The sequence below is a fragment of the Lissotriton helveticus genome, assembly GCF_964261635.1.
Source record: "Lissotriton helveticus chromosome 1_1 unlocalized genomic scaffold, aLisHel1.1 SUPER_1_unloc_60, whole genome shotgun sequence".
NCBI lineage: Eukaryota > Metazoa > Chordata > Amphibia > Caudata > Salamandridae > Lissotriton > Lissotriton helveticus.
In genome coordinates this window covers 1,142,591-1,170,185 of record NW_027611704.1, presented here as the reverse complement: position 1 = coordinate 1,170,185, position 27,595 = coordinate 1,142,591, and the positions used below count along the sequence as shown (strand labels likewise).

General features: G+C 45.0%; 1 protein-coding gene across 1 annotated transcript in view; it reads left to right on the top strand.

The window, feature by feature from the left end:
* The window catches only part of LOC144806306 (uncharacterized), a 33,680-nt gene extending 6,442 nt beyond the window's left edge, over positions 1 to 27,238 (top strand). Inside the window, exon 2 of the mRNA XM_078672695.1 lies at positions 22,046 to 27,238. Within this exon, the coding sequence (XP_078528821.1) occupies positions 22,763 to 25,369 (2,607 nt within the window). The 5' untranslated portion in view covers positions 22,046 to 22,762 and the 3' untranslated portion in view covers positions 25,370 to 27,238. The remainder of the gene's footprint in view (positions 1 to 22,045) is intronic.
* Positions 27,239 to 27,595: the final 357 nt, after the last annotated feature.

Genomic DNA, 27,595 nt, shown 5'->3' with positions numbered 1-27,595 from the left:
TGCAGAGGAGGGAGGCCTGTCCAGGGGTGCAGAGGAGGGGAGGCCTGTCCAGGGTTGGAGAGGCCGGTCCAGGGGTGTAGGCATAGAGGCCTGTCCTGGCTTGTCACATGGGTTCTGTGCGTTTATACAACATAGACTATAGGATTGGTGTCAGACTGATTCTGGACACCTCTATCTGGTATGTTGGCGTGTATACCAGCTAGCTCACAGTGCCAATGGAAACTCCTCTTACCAAGGAGGGAAGAGTTTCTGGCAACTATCAAACATGACAACTCTGATCCTCTCAGATAGATACACAGAATAAACGGTTGGGATGTTTTCAATATGTATTTTATGAACAGTCGTTATTCTAGTGTAAAATAGATGTGCTGAGGCAATCAATAGACAGTAGAGGATATACATAACTAGAAGCGCTAGAAACGTAAAAGGATGATAGATTTCTACCATTCTGCTAACATAATGAATGCATACCAGCATATAAAATACATTACAGTAACATGCGTACTCCTACAATGTAATCCTAGCTAGATGTACCTAAGTGTACCAAACATGTATGTAGGTGTTAAGCCAAGAATCCTCCTAGGATAAGTCAAACCCTATTACCTGAATTGAGAGACTGTGGGACCCCCGTTCTGGTCTCGAACTGGACAACCCGCAAGGGATGTTCAGAACACTGCGAGCTGGAGTGTCTGAATGCAGGAACTTCAGCGTCTCACGGCAGTGTGTCGGCATGGAAGTCCTGATCTCCTCTCTCTTAACTCAGTAAGATGTGCTGTATTTATACAAAAAATATCTAGTGTTTCTTTGTCCCTTGTTCCTTGTGTTAGGCATTGTTGGATTTGAGCATGACGTAGGTGATGAACCTTGTACATAGATATTATGCAGGTGGTGCAGCTTCTACCTGGTTTCCAAGAACCCTCATGAATATTCATTCATATGGTATGAGTCCATTGATGAAGGTATAGGAGGCTATTGTTCAGGGAAAAACCCTCCTGCTGCACCCAGGACTAGAACTAGGTAAAGGTTCAATCCTAAAAGGTGAAAGTATATTATATTACCCGGACATATATATGGGTACCTATATGGAACATAACATGTCCTCACCAGGCCACGGTTCATATCCTGGTCCTCACAAGGCCCTGGTCCACCAGGCCCGGCTCACGACCTGGTCCACCAGGCCCGGCTCAAGTCCTGGTCCTCACAAGGCCCGGCTCACGACCTGATCCACCAGGCCCGGCTCAAATCCTGGTCCTCACAAGGCCCTGGCTCATGTCCTGGTCCTCGCAAGGCCCAGCTCATGTCCTGGTCCTCACAAATCCCTGGCTCATGTCCTGGTCCACCAGGCTCCGGCTCACGTCCTGGTTCTCACAAGGCCCTGGCTCACATCCTGGTCCTCACAAATCCCTGGCTCACGTCCTGGTCCTCACAAGACCCCAGCTAACATCTAGGTCCTCACAAGGCCCCGGCTCATGTCTAGGTCCAGACAAGGCCCCGTCTCACGTCCTGGTCCACCAGGCTCCGGCTCACGTCCTGGTCCTCACAAGATCCTGACTCACGTCCTGGTCCTCACAAGGCCCTGGCTCACGTCCTGGTCCTCACTAGACCCAGGCTCACGTCCTGGTCCTCACCAGGCCCTGCCTCACGTCCTGGCCCCACAAGGCCCTGGCTCACGTCCTGGTCCTCACAAGGCCCTGGCTCACGTCCTGGTCTTCACAAGGCCCCCGCTCACGTCCTGGTCCTCACAAGGCCCTGGCTCACGCCTTGGTCCTCACAAGGCCCAGCTCAGGTTCTGGTCCTCACAAGGCCCTGGCTCATGTCCTGGTCCCCACAATGCCCTGGCTCACATCCTGGTCCTCACAAGGCCCTGCTCACGTCCTGGTCCCCACAAGGCCCTGGCTCACGTCCTGGTCTTCACAAGACCCAGCTCAGGTTCTGGTCCTCACAAGGCCCCGGCTCATGTCCTGAGCCTCACAAGCCCCTGGCTCATGTCTTGGTCCATACCAGGCACTTATCACATCCTCATCCTCACTAGACTCCGGCTCACGTCCAGGTCCTCACCAGGCCAAGCAGAAGAGGAAGATCAATTGGTTGTTGGCCCACAATGCCACCTCAAACAGGAAGCAGACATATGCAAATCAGCTTTAGACTCCTTCCAATAGAAGCAGTCCAGCCTGAAGAGCCAATCCAGATCCTTTCTGAACCGGAACAGAAGCAACCCAAGACCGGTTTCACCCTATCTGGGCCTTGACTGTAGGGTGCGGCTTGATTCCAGCGGTGCAGCGAGCACTGAACCCACATCTGGGTCCTGACTGTAGGGTGCGGCTTGATTCCAGCGGTGCAGCGAGCACTGAACCCACATCTGGGTCCTGACTGTAGGGTGCGCCTTCATTCCAGTGGTGCAGCGAGCACGGGACCCACATCTGGGTCCTGACTGTAGGGTGCGGCTTGATTCCAGCGGTGCAGTGAGCACTGAACCCACATCTGGGTCCTGACTGTAGGGTGCGCCTTCATTCCAGTGGTGCAGCGAGCACAGGACCCACATCTGGGCACACCTGGCATATTTATGAATATGGAAAATGATGGGTGGAACGTTTGAGTTCACCTCTGCCACTGGTAATTACTCTGGGACACATCCAAGCCCAATCTTCTTGTTCTTGCCCTCCGTCACACCTCAGCATGCAGCAGATTTAAGATCCACAAAGGCAGCATAAAGGCTACTCTTGTTCAAGACCACAGTCTTCCAGTAGAGCATAATAAAACGAAATACCTGATCAATGGTACTAGTACATGCCCTAAAGCCTGCCTGTAGAGGAGATAAGCTATCTGTCTCTCCCACCCAATCCTGCAGTTTGTTCAAAACTAGATGCAGAATTATCTTTTGGAGTGAGTCTATCAGGCTGATAAGCCCATAGTTGCCTGACAGGGATTTAACTCCTTTTTAAAAACGGGGATAATCTCCGCCCCTTTCCACGAATCAGTAACTGGGGCACCCTGCGCAATTGCGTTAGCCACCATCGCGTTGTAGTGGCACCATTTAGATTTTTCATACAGAAATATGTCCGGCAGAATGCCATCTGGGCCCGGTGCTTTACCTCCTGTTACTGCCCCTAGGGCCAGACTAACTTCAGCATCTTCAAAAACTGTGCCTGTGTAGTATCGGCACGGGGGCTTCTCTTCCGTCCCTTCCCCTGAGCTACGTTCATTTTGAGGCTTAAAGTGAGTGACCCAATGATCCTGAGAAACGTGGTTTTGCGACTGGGTTGGCAGACCACCCCTGTCCCACTTAGCTATGTTCCAAAACTGTTTGGGATTTTTGTTTACGCACTCTAATTTGAGGATTTTTCTGCCTTAACTTGTGCTCTTCGGTAATTATACCTTAGTTGCCGTACAGCACTGGGATTTCACTCTTTAATTGCAGCTCCTAGTTGTCTACGCACCTCTTTACATTCCATATTGAGCCACTGTGGGCCTTTCCTAGGATAGACTCCCTTGGCCTTATGGCATCTAATGAAATAAGTGCGTAGCTTCGCAAAAATGCTAACATGGGTACCGATCACCGGGTCAAGAGCCGCTGAGTTTAGCATGCATACTTCCAACTCTGAAATCGCCCTTCAACGTCTAGGGATATTGAAGCTAAAGGTTCGCGGTGCTTGAGTATATTAGCCCATTTTAGGCGTTTTATGTCGTTTGATGGAACCGCATCCCTGGTGAGAAAATTACTCTCTGATCGCGTGTGTTCCCGTTGTGGTAACAAATCAAGAGTTGCACACAGGGGGTTGTGGTCACTCTCTGGCCGCTCTCTTACTACCACATCCCTTAAGGGATGCCACAGTCGCAGATTGAATAATAAGTAGTCGATGCGACTGGCTCAATTGCCATTGTTGAAAGTATTTGCTCCATGCCTATCGGATGTGGATCTGACATTCGCCGCCTGTGGTCCCTTCTCTAGATAAGTGGCATTGATTTGGATTGCCACATCAGACCATTTTTTAATTGGTGGCAGTTCTAACTTTAAGATCCCCCATTGCTCATCAGCATCTGCAATAAAATCACAATATTGTATTGTATTGTAATTGCATTTGTTTGGCGCTTACTACCCCTGATGAGGCGTCAAAGCGCTTTTTCGGCGAGTAGCAAGCTACTCCGGGACATATTGAGGATTAGTGTTGAATTAGTATAGTAAAACATGCAAGTAACTTTTAAGTGGTGCATATGTTAGTCAGTTATTTGGATTCGGAAGGAAAGCAGAAGGATAGAAGAGGAAATAAGGTTTGTATTTATATAGCGCTTCTAACCCCTGATGGGGGTGTTGAAGCGCTTTTTTTGGCGGGTAGCATGGTATTCCAGAAACCCATAAAGGATTAGTGGTGAATTAGTATGGTGAAACATGAAAGTAATTTGAGTGGTGGATATTAGTCAGTTATTTGGAGTGTGAAGGATAGCGGAGGGATAGAAGGGAAAGAAAGGGTTGCATTCATATAGTGCCTGTTACCCCTGATGGGATGTTAAAGCGCTTTTCTGGCGAGTAGCAGGCTACTCAGGAACCCATAAAGGATTAGTGTTGAAAATTAGTATGGTGAAATATGAAGTAATTTGAGTGGTGGATATGTTAGTCAGTTATTTGGATTGAGAAGGGTTGGGGAGAGGTAAAAAAGGAAAAAAGGTTTGCATTTATATAGCGCTTTTAACCCTGATGAGGTGTTGAAATGCTTTGTTGGCGAGTAGCACGCTACTCTGGAACCCATAAAGGATTAGTGGTGAATTAATATGGTGGAATATGGAATTAGAGAAGTGAACATGTTAGTCTGTTATTTTGATTGAAAAGGATTGTGGAGGGATAGAAGAGTGAAGGATTCCTTTTTTTAGGTCATAGCAGTAGGAGGAGGCTTTTGGAAGAGTAAAAAGTGTTTTTGGAGGGGAAGAGTCAGAGGGGAGAGTTTAGAAAGGTTTCTTTTGGGGGATCGGTACAGTAAAAGAGGTGTCTGTTGATGCAAGGTGGGATAGAGTAGGAGAGAGGATTATTTTGTGAAACATAGTAGTGGTATGGGGTGTGGGATAAAAGGGAGTGGGTGTAGAGGATATATTGACATATGTATAGGGTAGTGAATTGGAAAGAGTAGTAGAAAGAAGTTTGAGATGAGTCAGAATATTGGGCTAGAAGATATATTGAGAGAAGTATAGGCTGAGAAATAGGGTAGTGCATTGGAAATGCTAAATTAGAAGAACGTGATAAATATATAGATCCATAAGTAAATTGACAGTATATAGATGCATAATGGAGGTAAGTATATGCAGATTAAAGATATTGATAGAGGTACAGGTTGAGAAATAGGGTAGTGCATTGGATATGCTTTTTAAGGAGAAAAATAACTGACACACAGATCCAAGTACATGGAGGTACATAGATGCACAATGGAAGCAAGTACATGTAGACCAAAGATGATTTTTGTCTTTTTTGTTGTTTTATAACATAGGTATTGTACATGTTTATACAAAGCAATACACAAAGATAGGCACATATCTATAGTGAAAATAAATGTATATATACAGAGTGACAAATACGTAGGGTTTCAAGATATCTTGCATATCGAATAAAAGCTTCAACCATTAAAAATACGTAGGGTGGGTATTAATGAATGGCCAGCATTCCTGGCACTGGTCCCGGACAATCTCTAACAGGTTTAAACAGGCCCTCACCCATGTCCTCTCCACCCTTAGCTCCGACTCCCAAGCGGCGATGCCCTAAGCCTTGGTTGTTTATGACCCTAGTAGTCAGGTGACCCCTTCAGCCATTGGGAACCCTAGCCCAAACACTATCCAATCACAACACTAACCCTAAACTCTAGAACCAATTGGAGACCAGGACCTTACAGCCAATCATGACCCTAGTCCAAGCACCCAATCAGTTTAGAAAACCCTGATCTCTACGTCCAATAGAGGCCCTAGCCCTACCAGTAGTCTCAACCCTAGTCCAAGCAACAAATGGCACAGGAAGCCCTAGTTCCTATTTTCAATAGAAAGCCTAACCCTACTCTTAGTCCCACACCTAGTCCAGGAACCAATCACACCAGAAGCTCTAATCGCTACTTCCAATTAAAGGCCTAACCCTAACCCTAGTCCCGCCCTAGTCCCAACAACCAATAACACAGGAAGCCCTAGTCCCTACTTCCAATAGAAATCCTAACCCTAGCCCCAACCCTACATTGATTGAATCACAGACCCAGAAACCAATCAGAACCCTCAAATACCCAACCAATGAAGACACTAACCCTAATCCAATAGAAACATCAGAGACAACCACCAATCAGTGTACACATGTACCAAACATTATCAGACTATATTAGGTCCCAGATACCTCAGACAAGGTAAATGTAAATGTGGGTATACTTGTAAAGCGCACTGTGACTCCAAGGAGTATCCCGGCGCTGAAGACCGCTGGGGAACCCGTCCTGGTTTTCCCTGTGAGATGGTCCCTTTCTGGGTATCTCCAAGGTGAAACCAGGCATCCCCGGCGTCTGTGGGGGGCCGTTGTAGAGATGAGGCAAGCTTAATGCCCAGAGTTGCCGAGTGTGTTCCCTGATTAGAGTAGGCACCGAGGCGAGAATTATCGAGTCCGTTTTGACCCTGGTCCACAACCCTGCCGCGTCGGGAATTGAACCCTGGTCCCGGACCATTCTCTGCTTACAGGTCAGCCGCCTCTAACCAGTGAGCCACACCACTCCCCAAGGTTTGCTGGCCAGGGAGTTAGAAGCTGCTCCTCTATTCAGAAATCTCCTAGGAGACAGACAGGCTTAATCCACTCTTTGTACTTCTGCAGGTAAGGCCCTAACAAACTTGTCCTCTAACAACACTATTTGTATAAAACTTTACTCCCTCTCCTGGCCAAAAAACGAAGTGCACAGTCCCTATTAAACACAGTTTAAACATCTTACGGCAGATTACTGCTGTCTCATGGGGGAAGGAGGGCTGGTTTCACTTACTTGTTATCACAAAATGGTCACTGGGGGTGAGGGAAAAACTGATAGTCGCGGAGAATAAGAGGGAAAAACTACAGAGTTTGGACTGCAAATCCCACAATTGAACAGTTAAATACTTCCAGTCACAGGCAGGAAAAACCACAAGCATTGAGGGACACCTGGTTCACAAGCACCCTCATAGACATGCTGGATCTGCCTATGTCGAGCGGATCGGTCACAAGATACTAAAGAACACTACAAGATGACATGCCAAAAATTATTTTGATGGTGAGGGGAAATGAGGAAGGGACTATAGTTGTAATTCACAGATACAAGTAGGACACTGCCCTCAAACATATTATGATTTCACTGCATTAATGGCACATTCAAAATGATAGACATGACTGACCCGGGAAAGACAAACATGTGGCAAAAACATGCTTTGGCATGGGCTATGTTCTTCTATACAGTATGGTCATGTCCACGGATAATGAAGTACTGGGAGAACGCATCTGACAGCTAAATAAAACAGACCTGTTGATTTCATAACGTAGCTTCCAAACAAAACGAAATCCTGCCTTTTTTATTCGGGAACTTGTATTTTGTGCCCTAATATAAGTGGGTATAACTTTTATGTGATAAATATACTTTGTTTTGGGGTATCGGAAACGCAAAATCTGTTGATTACTCATCTGAAGCAAAACACAAGCCGTTGAATGAATTACATTATTTATTTAACTTGACTCCCCAAGCCAAGAGACAAATATACTGTGTAGAAAAAGGGTTAGGCAGATCAGGTCGATTACCCCTTTTCAAGGTTTGCCCGGCGTTAGCCGCCTCTAACCCAACTCACGGTTACCAAATAAAGAGGCAGGCGCTGGAGACTGGAAGGCAGGAAACAGGAGTTTATTCCGACGGAGCAGAACACGTCAAATCAGACAACAGGGTATCTTCTCGAGGTGCTCTAGACGCATCCTTGAGGCCTGGCCTCTTATACACAGGTTTATTGCTTTATTACATGAAACACATTCTTGTCAATACTTTGATGTACGGAAAGACATCCTCGGAATCCTCACTTTGGGCCTGTTCCCACACATTTACAGTAGAAGTCCCCACCCCGGTCACAGTAGGTGATGACTATCCCACACCAGGCCATTCCGTCGATTCCCGGAATGTGTGTCTGATCGGATCTCATGGGGTGGAGGGGGCTTTGATCAGTCAGAGATCCTTTGAATCGGGGCAGCTGCTTACTGTAAGGGGGCCAATAAATGGTATCCGCAGGGCCAGGTGGCGCCCTGGGAACGGGCAGGAAGATTGGGCACAGAGGAAGGGGGTTCATCAAAGGATGGGGAGGTGTTGTCCGGGAGCGGAATGCATATCCGAAGCAGAGTAGCGCTGGAGGGGAGTTTTATGGTTCAGGTATGAGAGAGCGGGGGCTATCAGCGCGCGGGGGATGCTTGCGAGGTCAGAGGGAGAGACACGCTAGCTAGCGGCGCTGGGCAGGGAAACCATGGTTTTCAAAATGGCTGCCACTTACGCGCACGAAGGTGCCTAAAAAGGGGCAAGATGGTGTGGCCAATGTTTCATGATTTTTACTTTACGCTCAACAGTGACCATGGTGAACAGAAATGAACGCCGCTTATCTATACCGATTTTAGTCATTTTCCACAACTGCACTCCCAATTCCAATTGAAAAGAAATCCCATTCAGTATTATTATGAAATAAAGAAAGGGAAACACCTAAACACATGTGCATTATGTGTTGTTTTAATTATCAAATGAATGGAAGGTGCCTGTTAGAGGAGGCTGTTTGCAGGGTGGGTGTTTTTGTTGTTGTTATTAATAATCAGTCTCGGCTGGTTTAAAATCATATGCAGACCCTGTGCTCTATTGTTCGCCCCCCTTTCAGAGACCATGCCTTGTCCATTGTCTGGCCTAGGGTTGTTTTCTAAACACAAATATCCATGGGTCTGATAAGCAAGATAAATGTAAGAAACTAGCAACAGGACTAATCTGGTTTCTACAAATCAGTGAAGGACAATTCTATTAAAAGGACGGATTCCCATAACTCACTAGTGGTGACATGCTTCATCATCTGGGTCTCCTCCTAATGCCACACGAGTGGCACTACGGGCTGCAACCCTTGCTTCAGGAAAGGGGAGCTCGTAGATGTTTTGACCTATTTCGATAAAACTCGCTGTATTTGGACCTCTAGATGCGAGTACTCGATTATGTGGGAATCGTGAATGCAGTGCAGTAGTGTGTATGTGATGCGAGTTAAAATTACCAATGGGAAGCAAAATTATTTATTCGTGCTTCTCAGAGATCAAGACATAAAAACAGTGCAAAACGACAGTCTTAAACAAGTAACTGTCTAGATGTGAAGGGTCAACATGTTTCAGTAATTAATGGATAACTTGTCCTATGCCTTCGTCAGGACATTAAGTATTGCTACTGCAAGTGAGTGTTATAAATACACAATATATAATGTGTGTAAAGAGTTGGAACTGATACAACCTCTTTACCTGCAAATAAGGATAACAGTTTCTCTGTAAATGACGATTTCCCGTCTTTTGAGAGGATAAGACCTCTCCTCACCTGGCCACTGATCAGGACATAGGAGGCACCGCTCTCTCCGTCTGTACCTCTGGCGGTTCCAAAAGCCCCAGACGGCTTTTGGAACCGCCAGAGGTACTGACGGAGAGCAGTAGTAATACTTAAGGTCCTGGTGAAGCCATGGGATAAGTTATCCATTAATTGGGCAATGGTGCCTGCTTGTTTGCATTTGCAGCGGGCCCTGCACGCTCCCACTGCAAGAACAGCCCCCGACCCACACAGCACTTGCAGGACACGCATGCTGTGTGGGGCGGCAGCCGCTCCCAAAGTGAAATCCTGCATTGCGCTGCAAATACAAACAAGCGGCGTCCCACGAGTGCTGTGTGGGCTGCATTTCAAATAAGCGACAGGCGTTATTAAAGTGGAAGGGCTCATGGCACGCTGCTGCAAATACAAAGAAGAAGGGCGCCAATGCTGTGCACTTTGTCGTGCCTGCTTTAGCAAGACTTGAATTAATGTGTGAGAAGTTGGCCTGGCATATGCTGTCCACTATTTTAGTGGGCACCTTGCACCAGTCCAAACAACCCTTATTGATGATAGGTTACATACAACCTTTATTGAAAGCTATCCTTGTGGTAACTATGGAGCAGCCTTCAGGCTATGTATTGGAGGAATGTGAAGCAGCTTGTTTTACCAGTCTATAATCTCGTGAATGACCAAATGAAAGGAGAACCACAAAAGGAATATATATAAAATATATGTATTTATTCTAAACACATCTCTCTAGTCTCTTTATGAGGCTAGAGGCAAAAGTACATACAGAAAACTTAATAGCACACAGTAAATTAACACAATATATGTTGAGCCCTAGGGGCGGACCAAACCATATATCAATAAAGTCGTATAAGAACCACAACTTTGATAGACACAAGGACTAGAGCCTGTAGAAGTGCTGGGGCCACCAGGAACCACCCAAGGTAGTGACGCAGGGGACCCAGAAGGGACACGCTTTCAGTGTCTGAACACAGCCGCGGATCTCCGTTAAACTTCAATTGGGAATGTCGCGGTTGGAAATTTAAAGAAAATGGACACTTAGAGGAGGACTTTGAGCATACCCCTTTAGACTTAAGGGGTTCTAGAGCCAACACCCTCAGGAGCAATGTAGTACTCGAGTTACCTCACCCAGGGAAGCCGGGTGCATAGGTGTCTTTTGGTGTTGGGAATCGTCGCTGTTTCCAGCGGCGATCTGCTGCAAAGTGCTACTGCTGTTGAAGTGGAAAGTGTCCGCAGTGATCCAAGCCTGGATTGAAGATGAGAAGAACCTGAAAGAAGAGGGGACAGAGTCTGGGTCACTTGCCAGTGACCAGGGGCACGATAGGCAGATGCCCACCGATGTCGGGTGATTTCAGGTGAAGGAGGTGAAGATTGACTCTTCAGCCACGAGGACCAGGAGGCGTCGACGACAACCAGGAGCTAGATTCGAGCTGACCCACCAAGTATGTAGAGTGCTGCAGTATCTGTGCCCGGATTGGACCCAACAAGCCTTGGCAACAGCAACCCACGCAGAAAAGAGAAAGATGCTTCCGTGTGGGCCAGCAAGGTCCGAGGGACTCACCACTTGGTGGGGAGTCAGGGCACATCTAAAGCAAGAGGTGTCGAGAAGTCAATGCACTTGCAAATGTTCAGGGTGTCCAGGAGTTCCAGTTCCACGTCACTCATGAGGGCTGTGGGTCTCAGCTTTGCTGGGGACTCGGGTCAGCCTCTGAGAAGTCTGTAAATCCTCTTCCTGGGCTGCAGATACTTCAGAGTCCGTCGGGAGCTTCGGAAATGCAGACCGGCAAATGCTTTGTTGGTGCCTGTAAAGCAGGGGAGTTACTCCTTGACCCCAAGGGAGATTTCTTTAGTCCTCTAGTCTTGAGTAGAGCGTCAAAGTTCCAGGATTCAGTTGCAGAGTTTCCTCCAGGGATTTCTAAAGTCCTGATGCCAGGGAGTCCTTACTTATAACTAAGAAAGGGGTTGGACTAACTCTGGGGACCCACCTATGGGAGGGTTTGGAAAGAGGGATGGCTACACCCATTTCCTTTGTCCAGTTTCGTGCCAGACTGGTTTGAGCTGGACTATGCACAGGGACACCAAATGTGCCCCCAGTGCAGACTTCAAAGCACTCCTGGAGTGTAACCACCCAGCCCTAATCCACCAAGGCCTGTCTGGGAGGTGGTTACGCCTCCCTGTGACAGGAAACCAATTGTCCAGGCCTCCCCTGCCGGAGTTTTGGTCAGCATCAGGAGGCCAGACTTGTGTCTGCAGCATCCATTTTGTGATGCCAGAGCTCTTTAAACTGATTACCAGGTAGACCGGTGTGTAAATGTCTCTCCCTCGAGAGGGTGGAATTCTACCCCCGCCGCCAGGACTGGCGGGGGGTAGGATTCCAAAGTGTTTGACACCAAACACAACATGTTTCCGTGCAGCCATCCCAAAGTTAGCATTTACCACGAGGATATAATGCAGAGTATATGGTCAGGATGCATCACAGAACAGCCCCAGAGAATGGTTCTGAAAGCTGCAGAGGGGCTCTGCTCATGCATGGGCACCCTCTCACATGAAACCAAGCACCCTGCTTTCAAGATTGATAAGGCCTGCCATAGGGGTGACTGATTGGTCTCTATGTGTAGTGATTTAAGGTAGATATAGGTAACCTATATCTCAGTAAGGGGTGCATGTCATTTTGGAAGGCTTCCCAGGGGTGGCATAATGCATGCTGCTGCCCCTGGTAGGCCTCTGGGGTACCTATGCCCTTAGTACCTATTGTACCATATACTAGGGACTCACAAGGGTACCCCAGTAACCAAACTGGAGTGTACCTATTGTACATGGAATCCATTTTAGGGAGAAAGCAGATAGGCTGGGGTCCTGAATAGCAGGATCCCAGCCAAACTAAGTCGAAAACCAGCAAAACACCAGGAAAAAAGTGGGGGCAACCATGCAGTCAGATGACATCTTCCTACAACAATGTTCAAGAGTGAGGGGCTCAAAAGTCACATTAAAATCCCTCGCGATCAGAATGTTTGAACCACAGGAGTGTATGTTATGTTATGTTATGCTATTTTATTTTATAAAGCGCACAGATGCCGCAGCCAAGTGGCGTCCCGGCGCTTAGGATATGGTAAAACACAACACGGTAACTAATGGCCCAAGGGGAAGGAACTAGACAGTAGAAAATAGGAAGGTCTTCAGGGCCTTCCTAAAAGAAAGCAGATCAGGGATGGAACGGAGAGGGGCAGGCAAAGAGTTCCAGAGAGCTGCCGCCATCACAGAAAAAGAACGTCCACCCATTCTGGCTCTTTTAAAGCGTGGCACAATGGCGAGATTTAACCCTGAGGATCGAAGGGCTCTGGAAGGTACATAATGACAGATTATCTGCGAAAGAATAGGGGGGGGAGGCTAACTTTAGAATTAAAAAAGTTAAACAAAGAGCCTTAAATTTAATTCTTTGCCCAACAGGCAGCCAATGAAGATCCTGAATAGTTCGGCGTGCAGAGACAAACTTCGGAAGGCCGACCAACATCCTGGCCGCCGCATTTTGCACCCTCTGAAGGCAGACTAATTCTGCCTGATTAACACCCAGAAGCAAAGAGCTGGCGTAGTCTAATCTGGCCAGGACCATAGCTTGGACAATGATCTGTCTGGTGTCCGCATAAAAAAACTTGAAGATAGGTCGAAGGCACTGCAGGGCACCAAAACAAGTACCGGATACACGTTTAGTATGGGTGGTGAAGGAGAGTTTATCATCCAGCCATACCCCAAGGTTTCTGACTTCGGCCACTGGGGTGGGAACAGGGCCCAATTCAGGTGGCCACCATAGATCGCCCCAGAGCTCACTTTCCCTACCAAAAATAATAACCTCGGTTTTAGAGGCATTAAGTTGGAGTCGATTGTTCCCCATCCAACCCGCCACAGCTTTAAGAGCGGACTGAAAGGTGGGAGCATCCATGTTGGACTCCCCATTAATTGCCACCGCCAGCTGCGTGTCATCGGCGTATGACACCATGGTGAGACCAAAACTATGGGCGACCTCCGCCAACGGTTGAACATATAAATTAAATAAGGTAGGGCTGAGGGCCGATCCCTGCGGGACACCCTGAGAAATAGGGCGAGGAGCAGAAACAAAAGGGGGTGTGGACACTTTAAAGGTTCGATCAGTGAGAAAAGATCGAAACCACTCGAGTGCTCTCTCTCCAACTCCGGCCTCCTCAAGGCGGTGTAAGAGGATCTGGTGGGACACTAGTGTAGATCTAATAAGTCCTCCAAAACCGCTATAACGTCCGACTTCTTCCCCTTTGAGCCCCTGGCATAAACGTTAGAAACGTCCACAACCCCTTGTTGGCCCCACTTCAACCTGATCGCACCAATATCATTACTCTGTGTTTCAAGGACCTCCATATTAAAACCGCCAGCTTGGCGCACCCATATTACCAATCCCCCTGAGGGTCGACTCTTACCCCCACATGTTGCAGGGGTATAGACATTTAAGTAACCTAAGCAGTATAGGGGGTCTATTGCCCAGGTTTCTTGAAAACAACAGACATCAAACTGATCAATAAAAGCAAACCAATCACTGAAGATGGTCTTCGTCTTCAATCTTGCTACATTCCAGGATAACATGGATGTCCCATGGGCAGCAGCTGAATGTAGCCGCTTGTAACATCAATAAGTACATCATTTGGGCCCGATACTCCTAAGTTAAGGAGGGATACATTGTAAGGGAGTATTTGGTTGATACCGATTTTAATTTAATAGTGGTTTTTATAGCGTACTAAATAAATAGCTGAACCTTTTGAAATATAATTCACTAAAAGGGCAACCTGAGCCAGAGTTTCGTAAGAAAACAAACACAACAGGACAGAGTCTGAAGTGCTGATGTGGAAGAGGCTATCCCAGCCTTCTGTGAATGGAAATGGGGCAGGACAGTGAGTCGGCTTTCATCCTCTGGTGGCCAATCATTCTTTTACTAATTTGCCCTTACCTACATGGGGATTATCACTTTGGCTGGTGGAGAGTGATTTTTGCTTGCCCCTTCCTTCTGTCCTGCTTGCTGGATTGACAAACTTGGAAGTGATTGTCCGGGCATCATTAGGCCATCAAGTATTTCGGACCTTCTTCCTCTGATGTTGCCCATAAGCCTAGAGCATGGAATGAGATCAGGCCCTGGTGGCAGCCAATGTGCTTCATTCCTTTCTCTTTTTAGCTAAAATTCTGGTGCCAGTCACACCCTTTGTTTTCTTCCTAGAGTTTGACTTACGGTGTTTCTTATTCACTATTTTCAAAGTCAGTAGAGTGTGACAGAAAAAGTAGCTTCAAGCACGCCTTCACCGCTTGTTTGATCATCAGAGTAATATGCACCAATATGTTAAGGGATATCTCATGTTGTTTCCTACTTAAATTAAAGTATCAAACAGTGATGGGCAAAGGGTAATAAATGTAGGAGTTATCTTACTGGATCACTCCCGGTTTTGGGACTGACGCTGTTGGTTTTTAAACTATCCACTGGTACCCTGCCAACCATTAACCAGTGGATGTGCGTTGACCTTTGAAACCATGTGCGCATGCGCTGCTCTAGGAAAACGACCTCTTGGAATCGGTCTGGAAGCGTGTAAAAAGGTCTACGGCTTGCGGTTACGAGCAGCGGCGCGCAGTGTGCCATCTGTTTTGTGTCAGATTTCACACGAGCGCGCGCACCACTCGCGGGAGTTTGCTCCTGAAACTGATGCTCAAGGGGCGATCTTTCGTACCCCGGTTCCACCCTTTCTTCCACCCTGGTCCTTAAACCTGATCTTCTGTGTTCCTTATAATGTTCTATTATCTCTTCCCATCTCTTGTCCTTTATTCGAACTAAGCCCCCCCTCTCTCTAGTTCTCACGTTTACTAATTAGACGCATTTGTCAGTGTGCCGCAGAAGGAGTCACACACCAGAGTTAGTATTCTGTAAGAACACAGTCAGTTCAGTAAATGAAATAAACCCAACAACACAGAGAATTGGTCACCCCATCCACCAGACGAGAGGCTGCGCACAATGCTCGCACAAGTGAAATGCACTCATTGTCTGACATATTTAGCACTGAACCTCCCTGATTGGCTTTGGTTCAATATTTATGTACATATGTGGTATCTGTAGAGCGCAAACCTACCCTAAAGGCAGCTGAGCACTATACACGGGCAAAGGTAAAGGAAAGTCCATGAGTGATCGGAGGGGTGTCTGGGTTCAGGGAACAGAACAGAAGTCTATTGTTATTGCATTGTGATGTAGTGTTATTTTTTAAGGTGACTTGTGTTCTGCACTATGCTTAACTCGAGCAGAATTAAGGGTGTTGTCCCCAGATCCTGGGTGCATGCATAGTTGGAGTCCGCTTTGGGGTATCACGATAGATACCACATAATTATATGCTACATAATTATACTGCACTAAATGCAACATACACTCCAAATAATAGCACTTAGTGCAACATGATTACATGCCACATAATTACACACCACATAATTACACTCTACTGAATAAAACATACACTCCACACAATACCACTCAGTGCCACATAATTATATGCTACATAATTACATTGCACTAAATGCAACATACACTCCAAATACCACTCAGTGCCACATAATTACACACCACATAATCACACTCTACTGAATGCAACATACACTCCACACAATACCACTCAGCGCCACATAATTATATGCTACATAATAACACTTCACTCAATGCAACATACACTCCAAATAATACCACTCAGTGCCACTTAATTACGCACAACATACTTACACTCCACTCAATGCAACATAAATACACTCCACATAATACCACACAGTGCCACATAATTATTTGATACATAATTACACTGCACTCAATGCAACATACACTCCAAATAATACCACTCGGTGTCACATAATTACTCTACTGAATAAAACATACACTCCCCATAATACCACTCAGTGCCACATAATTACACTCTACTCTATGCAACATAAATACACTCCACATAATACCACTCAGTGCCATAATAACATGCCTCATATTTATACTCTACTCAATTCAACATTAATACACTCCACATAATACCACACAGTGCCACATACTTATATGCTACACATTAAATTGCACTCAGTGCAACATATGCTTCAAATAATACCACTCAGTGCCACATAATTACACACCACATAATTACACTACTGAATGCAACATGCCCTCCAAACAATACCACTCAGTGCCACATAATTATATGCTACATAATTACACTGCACTCAATGTAACATACACTCCAATTAATGCCACAAAATTACACTCCACTGAATACAACATACACTCCCCATAATACCACTCAGTGCCACATAATTACACTCCCATAATTACACTACTCAATGCAATATAAATACACTCCACATACCACTCAGTACCACATAATTACAATCCACATAATTGCACTCTACTCAATGCAACATAAATACGCTCCACATATTACCACTCAGTGCCACATAATTACACACCACATAATAACACTCTACTCAATGCAACATAAATACACTCCATATAATACCACTCAGTGCCACATAATTACACGACATAATAACACTCTACTCAATGCAACATAAATACACTCCATATAATACCAGTCAGTGCCAGATAAGTACACGCCATATAATTGCACTGTACTCAATGCATCATAAATACACTCCACATAAATGCACTCTATACCACATACCACCAATCAACATAAATGCACTCCACACCATGACACAATTTTCCTAAGCATAATTTCACTCAACACCACAGTTCCAGGCCACACATTTAAACTCCACATTTCCAAAACACACTGCATAATTACACACCAAACAACATGTTTCAACACCACAATCCACAACGTACCTCCAATCCACACCATATATTGTCACCACCTGAGCACTAGTCATCATTCACCACCACCATTTTGTATCAATGCATCACCTAATCATCACGTCAGTCTGCCCTGGAATCTGTTGATTCTCCCCTAGTGTCCGTCCGCTGCTCGTGTTCTAATTAAATTACTGTTTTCCAACCTGCACTCCCCCGTTATTTATGTCCTGCTTTCCCATAACAAAAAAATTATAACAAACAAGCATGAGAACAGGCAGGAAAGTTGCCAGCCGTGCAAGTACAAAAAAAGTAGAAGACATTTTTTATGTTAAAATCTTTTTTATCAGGTTTTTCAGTTGTATATAATGTTGTCTTCGTTTGTATAAACTTAACAAAAATGCTTAACACTTTTTATTTTAACTTGTCAACAAAATTCACAGCAGCCACAACGCTGTACAACATAGCCAAAAGTTCTGGCTAAACACATAAGGTCCCAAAGGCGAGACCCATTGGCTATGACAACGCTTGTTTTAGTGGGTTATGAAACATAGCTGGAATAGCTAATTGGCGGGCCGTAGTAGGGTTGTTTAAACTAGCTGGTTGGGTAGAGCGTTGTGGGGATTTAGTATTTGCTACATGGGTGGTTGTATCTGTCACTAATATGTCCTCGCACTCGCTAATGCGGGTGTCTATCCTATCCAGTGCACAATTACACCCTGCATGTTTCTGTATCTTCCTAGCCTTTTTCCCTTTACTATCCCTCCCCGCCCCTCCCCCACTGCCCTCCATAGTTTTCCCTTTCCCCATGCTACCGCAAGTTAAGTCTAAAGCAACCTGTCTACACATTCAGCAATGAACAGGCCTCTTGGCCCCGTGGACAATGAGAACCCTCAGGCCACCCTTATACCGGCCCCACAAACCCCTCAGGAGAGAGAGCGTAATTATTTAAAATCAAAGAGAGTAGTTTGGGCAATGCTGGGAGATAACCGCGTTAACAGTACCTTGACTTGTCCACAACAGTTCTTGAATGCCCAGCGAATCTGAGTAGGCAAGATGCCTAATGCCAGTGGAAAGGGGGGTAGCCCTGCCCTGCCTCTTCCTGGCAATGAGGGCAAGGAGGGGACAGCCCTTGGCCCAGGCTTCGTCCGCACGCGTACCGCACTGCGGGGGGAGAGGCAGCGGTATAAGCGCGGTGACATCAAGGGATGCTGGGGCAGGCAGTCCTCACACTGAGGTTGAGCGCCTTGGAAGGCTGATGGCACTAGCGGCGTTTCCGACGTGGACCCTGGAACTCCTGTGCCACCAGGGTGCTGCGCAGAGCTTGTGGTGTCCCTTGCTGGTGATAAGATAGCTTGCTCCCCTAGTGCCTGGCCTGTGCTATTGCATTGTTTGCATCAGATTCACCTAGTGCCTGGCTTGTGTTATTACATTGTTTGCCTCGGATTCTCCTAATGCCTGGCCTGTGATATTGCATTGTTTGCATCAGATTCTCCTCGAGCCTGGCCTGTGTTATTGCATTGTTTGCCTTGGATTCACCTAGTGCCTGGCTTGTGTTATTGCATTGTTTGCATCAGAATCTCCTAGTGCCCAGCCTGTGTTATTATATTGTTTGCATCAGATTCTCCTTGTGCCTGGCCTGTGTTATTGCATTGTTTGCGTCGGATTCTCCTAATGCCTGGCCTGTGATATTGCATTGTTTGAGTCCCGTTTTCCTAGTACCTGGCCTGTGTTATTGCACTGATTGTGTCATATTCTTGCAATGCCTGGCCTGTGTTATTGCATTGTTTGCATCACTTTTTTCTAGTACCTGGTCTGTGTTATTGCACTGTATGTGCGGCTTTTGGTATGTTATTATTCTAATAGTTGCAGCTTTTCTAACAAACATGGTACCTTTTATCCCAGTCAAGTGCATCTGACTGCAAGGACACTTCCTGCAGTAACAATATACTTCCTATTTATTTGGCAACAGACAGCACAACATGTCTGCCAGAGATGCTGTAGGGTCAGAAACAGTACATAGGAAAGTAGGTATGATGGAAAACAAACTATTGAGTAAGATTTTAAACGAAGAAGCTGCTGTGATAGACGGCAAAAAATTAATGTCAAAACATCAGCATTAGGACAATGGTACATGGAACAATAATGGTAGATATATTTACACTTCTGTGCAGTGCGTGTCACTTAATGTTCTTTTCTTGCACTCTCATGAGATGGTTTTTCAAGCCAACTCTGAGCTCACTGAGTGTGGAGCTTCCACGAATCCCAGAGACAGGCCGTTCCAAAGACAGTAACAGAGAAGGTTGAAAGATCTGAGACTTCATCCTGGAATATGGAATGGTGATCCCTGAGGGGGTGTGGGTGGTCTGTGTGTTGCCACGGCTGTCCAGGGGGTGTAAGAAAATGTCAGCAATTTGTGGAGGGCCCTCTTTTGCGTGAGAACCACCGAGCTTCATGCACTACAGACTTGAGGTTTTGTGTCTGCGCAGGATGAGTTACATTCTGATAGTAAAATGGAGGACCTTGTCCAAAGGTGATAGATGTTGCCAAGGATTAACATCTTCAGTTACGACAGATAGAGAAAGTCCATGTATCTCGAGGAGCTTGAAAAGCTTTCTGCACTCTGCTGGTGCAGGCAGGATGTTTATTCTCTAGTTGGCATTTGCCAGGGGATGTTCAGATACAGTGGGTTAATTAAACCTTGCAGCAGCACTTGTAGCGTGGACTCTTGGAGTCTTGTAGTATGTGTTAGATGCGGAAGAACTGTCTTAATGTTCTACGGAGCTCAGAAAATCCAGACTTTCCGGGCCAGAACCGGGTGCTGTAAGCTGCACTAGTTTCAGGGAGATGGACAGATGTTATGGCGATAGGAAACCCCGACAAACCACAATAATGTTCCACTCTTCCAGGTTAGACGAAACCAAAAAGGCTTGAACAAAGGGAGCTGTTGAAAGTGTCAAAGGTGACCTATGAACAGCAAGGTAAAGACAGGAGTTGGTATTTGAGATAATCTTAAGTGAATAGGAAAGAAATGAGAAGTGTGTGAATGGAGTTACTTTCGTTGTATACTTCGTAAAGAGTTACTGGAAATTTTGCAGCCCCGCCTGGTCCATCTCTTTTTCTAAACTCTATTGTTGTTTGAATGAAATCTTGACCGTATGCATCTATCTTAAGCAAAACCTTAAGCACTTGGGAGCTCCGAGCACCCTTACTTTGCTAAGTTACTCAGTGAACAATGTTAAATCACCTAGTTTTCAGACATTAATAAGATGTCACCTGATCACCAGAACTTTTAGTTAAATATTTGTGTATTATGAAATATTCCCTACTAAGTTCAAAGGCAGTAAAGAAGAAGGGGCGATTTACTAAGATTTTGCGTCGTGTTTGCGTCACAAAAGTGGCACAAAAGAGTGCAAAATCTTTTTTTCCTAATTTTCTTTCCAGCAAATAACGTAAAAGTAATGTGAAGCATCGCATTGCACTGCTTCGCGTTACTTTGCACCTTGGGGCCTGCCAATGGTGGGGCATGGGCGTTCCCGTGCAACCACCCATTGGGGCAGATTTATGAGTTCTGGCGCATCTCTGCAAATCAGCAGGGATGCGCCAGAACTGATGCGTCACGCAATTCCCTCCTTGCGGCACCACAGATGCACCGCATTTACATTGCGGCGCACCATGGTGCAAGGAAGTGCGGATGCGTGACGCATCATGTGGTGTACGGGAGGCGCATTGCTGGAGTAGCGTCGCAAGTGCGACGCAACTCCTGCAATGTACAGAGGCCACCCATACATAACGTGGTGCGTCACTCCTTACGCCTGCTTCAAGCAGGCGTAAGGATTTGACCCAGCAGCGTCGTAAAACTGACTCAGTGAAATCTTATAGATTTCACTACGTCAGTTTTATGGGGCTTTCCTACGAGGGAACGCCCAACCTGCGACAGAACGCCCACATGAAACCTGACGCAGGTTTCATGTGGCGCAGGGCTTTACAACGTGACGCATCTGCCTAGATGCGTTACTTTGTGAATAGGTTGCAGGGATGCGCCACGTTTCCGTGCCATTGCGTGACGCAACGGCAGCGTAAACGGGGCGCAAGTCTGACATAAATCTGCCCCATTGTTTCTCACGCTAAACTCAATTTACCAAATACAGTAGATTGGGTTTAGCGTGAGAAAACTGCGCCCTTTTAAACTAGGCGCTTGGAAGGAGAAATGCTTTAATTTCTCCTTCCTTTTCTGAATTTGCATGCGTGCTGCACTGTGCAACATGCATACAAGGTTGGAAAAGGTTTCCCTCATGTCTAGGCATAGTATTTTGTACAGGAAGGGTGTCCTTCCTGTAGAAGACCTATGCTGGGCTCACACACACACGCTAGCGCTCTGGTGCTAAGGTGTGTGCATGGCGCAGGGCTGCTGTAATCAGTGCCGGCGCAAGGGAAAGGGAAGGAGAGAGCCATAATTTTGAAAATATGGTGCTCTCCTGCTCCCTCCCTGTCATGCAGTGCAACCTCGCAGGGGGAGGCCTGCGCCACATTGCGTGGAGATTTGGTAAATCTCCCCTGAAATGTCTTTTACAACCAGATAAATATTGTGATTTCTCATTCTATTTTGTTTCAATTTAGTAATTTTAAATATCTTTACATCCTACAGATAACAAGCCTTGAATGTATGAATTGACCATCAATAATAACGCGAATGCTGTAAATCTTCAATAATAGCAGAAATATTGAGCTACAGTATTCAGGAAAACATCAGCGCAGTCGGCGACAGAGGAACCTGCACACAAACTGACAGATCCCGGATGAAGCATCAAGGGCAGTTCAGTGATTGTAAGAGTCTGAGCTGTGCACCTCCACGCCACAAGACGAAGAAATTACCTTAGGAAAATTAAGGCAACAACAATAACAAACCACCTCCTGAATAAACAAGTGTCAAATACTAACTTTGATCAATGTATCGGTATGATGTGATTACCGCAGTGCTCTATTTTCTAAAATGAAGACAAGCCATCATTCCGTGCTCTAGGTGAATTGTAAACTCTTTCTGGCCAAACCACAGTAACAAGCGAAAAGCACAACAGAGCGGAGCCAGACAACTGACGGGTAAAGGAAAGAGGAGCTCTTCTATCTACAATACAACAGACTGTCCCAATTTGCACCAGCCAGAAGGAAGATACATCTTTACCTGCAAGCGTCCACAGGCATAATCCAATCTAAAGGCACAATCCCCTACAAAGACACATTCTACATATTAGGAGTGTGGCAAATATTTGGTGGCTATTGTATTTTATTGTTAAAACAGAAATCAAACGTGCAAAATACTGCACACATTTAAAGTGTGTGAGAAATCACAAGTGCTTTATCAGCCATGTTGGCCCATCAGGAACTACAGTCAAGGGATATAGACCATTATATACCCGACCCACAGACACTAACCAAGAAAGAAGAATCATACACATACAGCAAGAGCTTTAGTTTGTCATCACTACTCAAGCTTCATCAGCACACGTACACAGGACAAAAACCATTCAAGTGCAGTGAATGTGTAAAGTGCTTTAGTCAGTTATCACACCTTCAAAGACATAATCAAACACACACAGGAGAAAAACCATTCAAATGCAGTGAATGTGGGAAGAGCTTTAGTCGATTATCAAACCTACGAAGACATCAACAAACACACACAAGGGAAAAACCATTCAAGTGCAGTGAATATGCAAAGTGTTTTACTTTCTCGTCACACCTACAAAGCCATCTGTCTAACCACATAGGAGAAAAAAAATTCAAGTGCAGTGAATGTGCAAAGTGCTTCAGTAAGTCATCACACCTACAAATTCATCTGCGAACACACACAGGAGAAAAGCCATTTAAATGCAGTGAATGTGGCAAGAGCTTTAGTCAGTTACATCACCTACAAAGACATCAGCGAACACACTCGGAGGAAAAACCATACCAGTGCAGTGAATGTGGGAAGAGCTGTAATCGATTAGAAAATCTACAAACACATCAGCGAACACACACAGGGGAAAAACCATTCAAGTGCAGTGAATGTGCAAAGTGCTTTAGTCAATTATCAGTGCTACAAAGACATCAGCGAACACACACAGGGGAAAAACCCTTTCATTGTAGTGACTGTGACAGTAGTTTTCACAGCTCTTCAGCATTAAGGTATCATCAGCGAACTCACACAGGAGAAAAAACATTCAAGTGCTGTGAATGTCTAAAGAGCTTTAACAAATTATCCGTACTACAAAGACATCAGCGAACACACACAGGGGAAAAACCATTCAAGTGCAATGAATGTGTCAAGAGCTTTAGTCGATTATCAGTGCTACAAAGACATCAGCGAACACACACAGGGGAAAAACCCTTTCATTGTAGTGAATGTGACAGTAGTTTTCACAGCTCTTCAGCATTAAGGTATCATCAGCGAACTCACACAGGAGAAAAAACATTCAAGTGCAGTGAATGTCTAAAGAGCTTTAATAAATTATCAGTACTACAAAGACATCAGCGAACACACACAGGGGAAAAACCATTCAATTGCAGTGAATGTGCAAAGTGCTTTGGTCGGTTATCAGACCTAAAAAGTCATCAGCGAACACACACAGGGGAAAAACCCTATCATTGTAGTGAATGTGACAGTAGTTTTTGCGGCTCTTCAGGATTAAGGCGTCACCAGCGAACTCACACAGGAGACAAACCATTCAAGTGCAATGAATGTGTCAAAAGCTTTAGTCAATTATCAGTACTACAAAGACATCAGCGAACACACACAGGGGAAAAACCATTCAAGTGCAATGAATGTGCAAAGTGCTTTAGTCAATTATCAGTGCTACAAAGTCATCAGCGAACACACACGGGGGAAAAACCCTATCATTGTAGTGAATGTGACAGTAGTTATCGCAGCTCTTCAGCATTAAGGTATCATGAGCGAACTCACACAGGAGAAAAACCATTCAAGTGCAATGAATGTGTCAAGAGCTTTAGTCAATTATCAGTGCTACAAAGACATCAGCGAACACACACAGGGGAAAAACCATTCAATTGCAGTGAATGTGCAAAGTGCTTTGGTCGGTTATCAGACCTAAAAAGTCATCAGCAAACACACACAGGAGAAAAACCCTATAATTGTAGTGAATGTGACAGTAGTTATCGCAGCTCTTCAGCATTAAGGTATCATGAGCGAACTCACACAGGAGAAAAACCATTCAAGTGCAATGAATGTGGGAAGAGCTTTAGTCGATTATCAGACCTACAAAGACATCAGCGAACACACACAGGGGAAAAGCCATTTAAGTGCAGTGAATGTGGGAAGAGCTTTAATCACTTATACCACCTCCAAACACATCAGCGAACACACACAGGGGAAAAACCCTATCATTGTAGTGAATGTGACAGTAGTTTTTGCGGCTCTTCAGGATTAAGGCGTCACCAGCAAACTCACACAGGAGAAAAACCATTCAAGTGCAATGAATGTGTCAAGAGCTTTAGTCAATTATCAGACCTACAAAGACATCAGCGAACACACAGGGGAAAACCTTTCAACTGCAGTGAATGTGGGAAGCGTTTTAGTCTCTTATCAAACCTTCAAACACATCAGCGAACACACACAGGGGAGAAACCCTATCATTGTAGTGAATGTGACAGTAGTTTTCATGGCTCTTCAGCACTAAGGTATCATCAGCGAACACACACAGGAAAAGAAACATTAAAGTGCAGTGAATGTGCAAAGAGCTTTAGCCGATTGTCACATCTACAAAGTCATCAGCGAACACACACAGGGGAAAAACCCTATCATTGTAGTGAATGTGACAGTAGTTTTCGCAGCTCTACAGCATTAAGGCATCATCAGCGAACACACACAGGGGAAAAACCCTATCATTGTAGTGAATGTGACAGTAGTTTTCGCAGCTCTTCAGCATTAAGGTATCATCAGCTAACTCACGCAGTAGAAAAACCATTCAAGTGTCATTAATGTCTAAAGAGCTTTAGTCAATTATCAGTGTTACAAAATCATCAGCGAACACACACTGGAAAAACCCTAACATTGTAATGAATGTGACAGTACTTTTCGCGGCTCTTCAGCATTAAGGATTCATCAGCGAACACACACAGGAGAAAAACCATTCAAGCGCTGTGAATGTGCAAAGTGCTTTAGTCAGTTATCACACCTTCAAAGTCATCAGCAAAAACACACTTGGGAAAAACTATTCAACGGCAGTGAATGTAGGAAAAGCTTTAGTAACTTATCAAACCTCCAAACACATCAGCGAACACAGAGACTCTGGAAAGAACTTAAGAACATCAAAAATAATATTGACCCCTTAGAGACAAAGACAAGAGCAGAACAGTGCAGTTATTGTGAGAGGAATGAATTACGGAAAAAAATTAAATTCAAATTATGTGGGACATTGAAATGCCAGATGATAGAAGACCGGACTAGCAGTAAAGAAGGAAAACAGATAACAGTATTTGCAGAGTTATAAAAGTGTTTGTTTCCAGTGATTGTTCACTTCCGTACACATAGCAAAGCAGCATGATGTACCAGGATACACAGTGGGAGGCTAGCACAATGTGGACTAAAAGAAAAGAAAAATTGTTGATTTTTATTTGGTGAAGAAGAGATACAAAGAAAAACATTCAATTGCACCTGATCACACTTCCTTTAAAAGCAACACTGAACAATACTGGGACTAGCAACAATATTTTCAGCTAACTTGTCGGCTTAGTGATAAAACCTATAAACCAAACACACCCAGAGTGAACACGTTGTCAGGGCTCTGGAGATGGAAGCTTCATTGGTAAAATGTATGTATTGCTATTAGCAAATGCCACTGCAGTATATGTAATGAACTAAAACGAAGCACAGGTGTTCAAGAAATAACCTGTTTTTAGATATAAAAGAGCACATACCTTGTTTTTAAGTAATGTTTGCTGCATCTTTTACACACTGTTATCGGTTGCTGGATCAGCTCGTGCCTCGGGCCTTATAACTAAGTGTGACCCGTGGCTCCTCTCCGACATGGCTCTCCCTATTCAGTTTGTGACTTGCCAAACTCTTTCTTTTTACCAGAATTGAGCCATTGTAAGCAGCCGACTCTGTTTGAAGAATGTGGTGAAATAGCGAAATCCCACATGAAAAGCATATATGTGCCAGGACAATCAGTTGCACTCCCAGCAACTCGTCTCCCACACTTGATTGTCCCCTGTCCTCAAACGTTCTAAAGGATTTGTCGTATGAATGCCAGAAGTGGCAGTGACATTCATGAAGCTAACGCTAACAGGAGTGTGTGGGAGATAGAGACGGTGAGAGATAAAGAGAGCGAGAGAGACAAAGAAAGGGGCGAGAAATAGAGAGAAATGGAAGGAGGGGGAACGGCACGTTATATGTACTCACCTAAAAATAGAAGAAGCAGCCGAATACATGTCAATGAGTGACATCACCAGAGAAACGGGCTGAAAACCTGTGAATTTATATGTTTATTTTTAATACCTATAGACCCATGTCATGCCAATAAACAGGGCACAAGTAAGGAAAATAGTATGGAGCCCAGTATCATATGCAAATTACAGTGACGTCACATGTAGTGACATCACAAGAAGTGATGTCAGGTCCTTATAATAATTTTTATGTGAAAGGTTGATGGCCTGTTTTAAAAACAAAAAACAAGAAACATAAAATAATGTAAAAATACGTTTTTGGTTTCAGTTTTTATACATCATTTGTTTTTCCCACTTTTAGTTTGTAACTAAACTCGGAAATGACTGAAAGTGTAAATATTTTTAAACAGATATGTGGAACTTTGAAATTACATTTTTAAACAATTTTCAGCAAATAAATAAAATGTGCTTTTAATTTGCGTTTGTTTCCTGATGTTATTCTTTATCCAGCCCCTAAGCCCCAAAGTGGTTCACATTTACTGTGTATTAAGCAAAGAAGGGCTAATTTTGTCAAGTTCTCTGTTCCTCTCTTGCGCCACTCACACAAACAAACAGTCGCAGGCTAAGGAGCTAGATGGAACTGAGTCAAGTTTCTAGATAATAGTGGGGGACCCCTTCAAACTGTGGCTACCCCCGACTTGTGCCGTGCTGATAAACCTTTCTTGACCCCCACTGTATGATCTACTCTGATTTCTGGAGGGACACACTTCCACAAACGACCATGTTAAATCTAGCTTCGCACAACCCACTGAGCATTCCT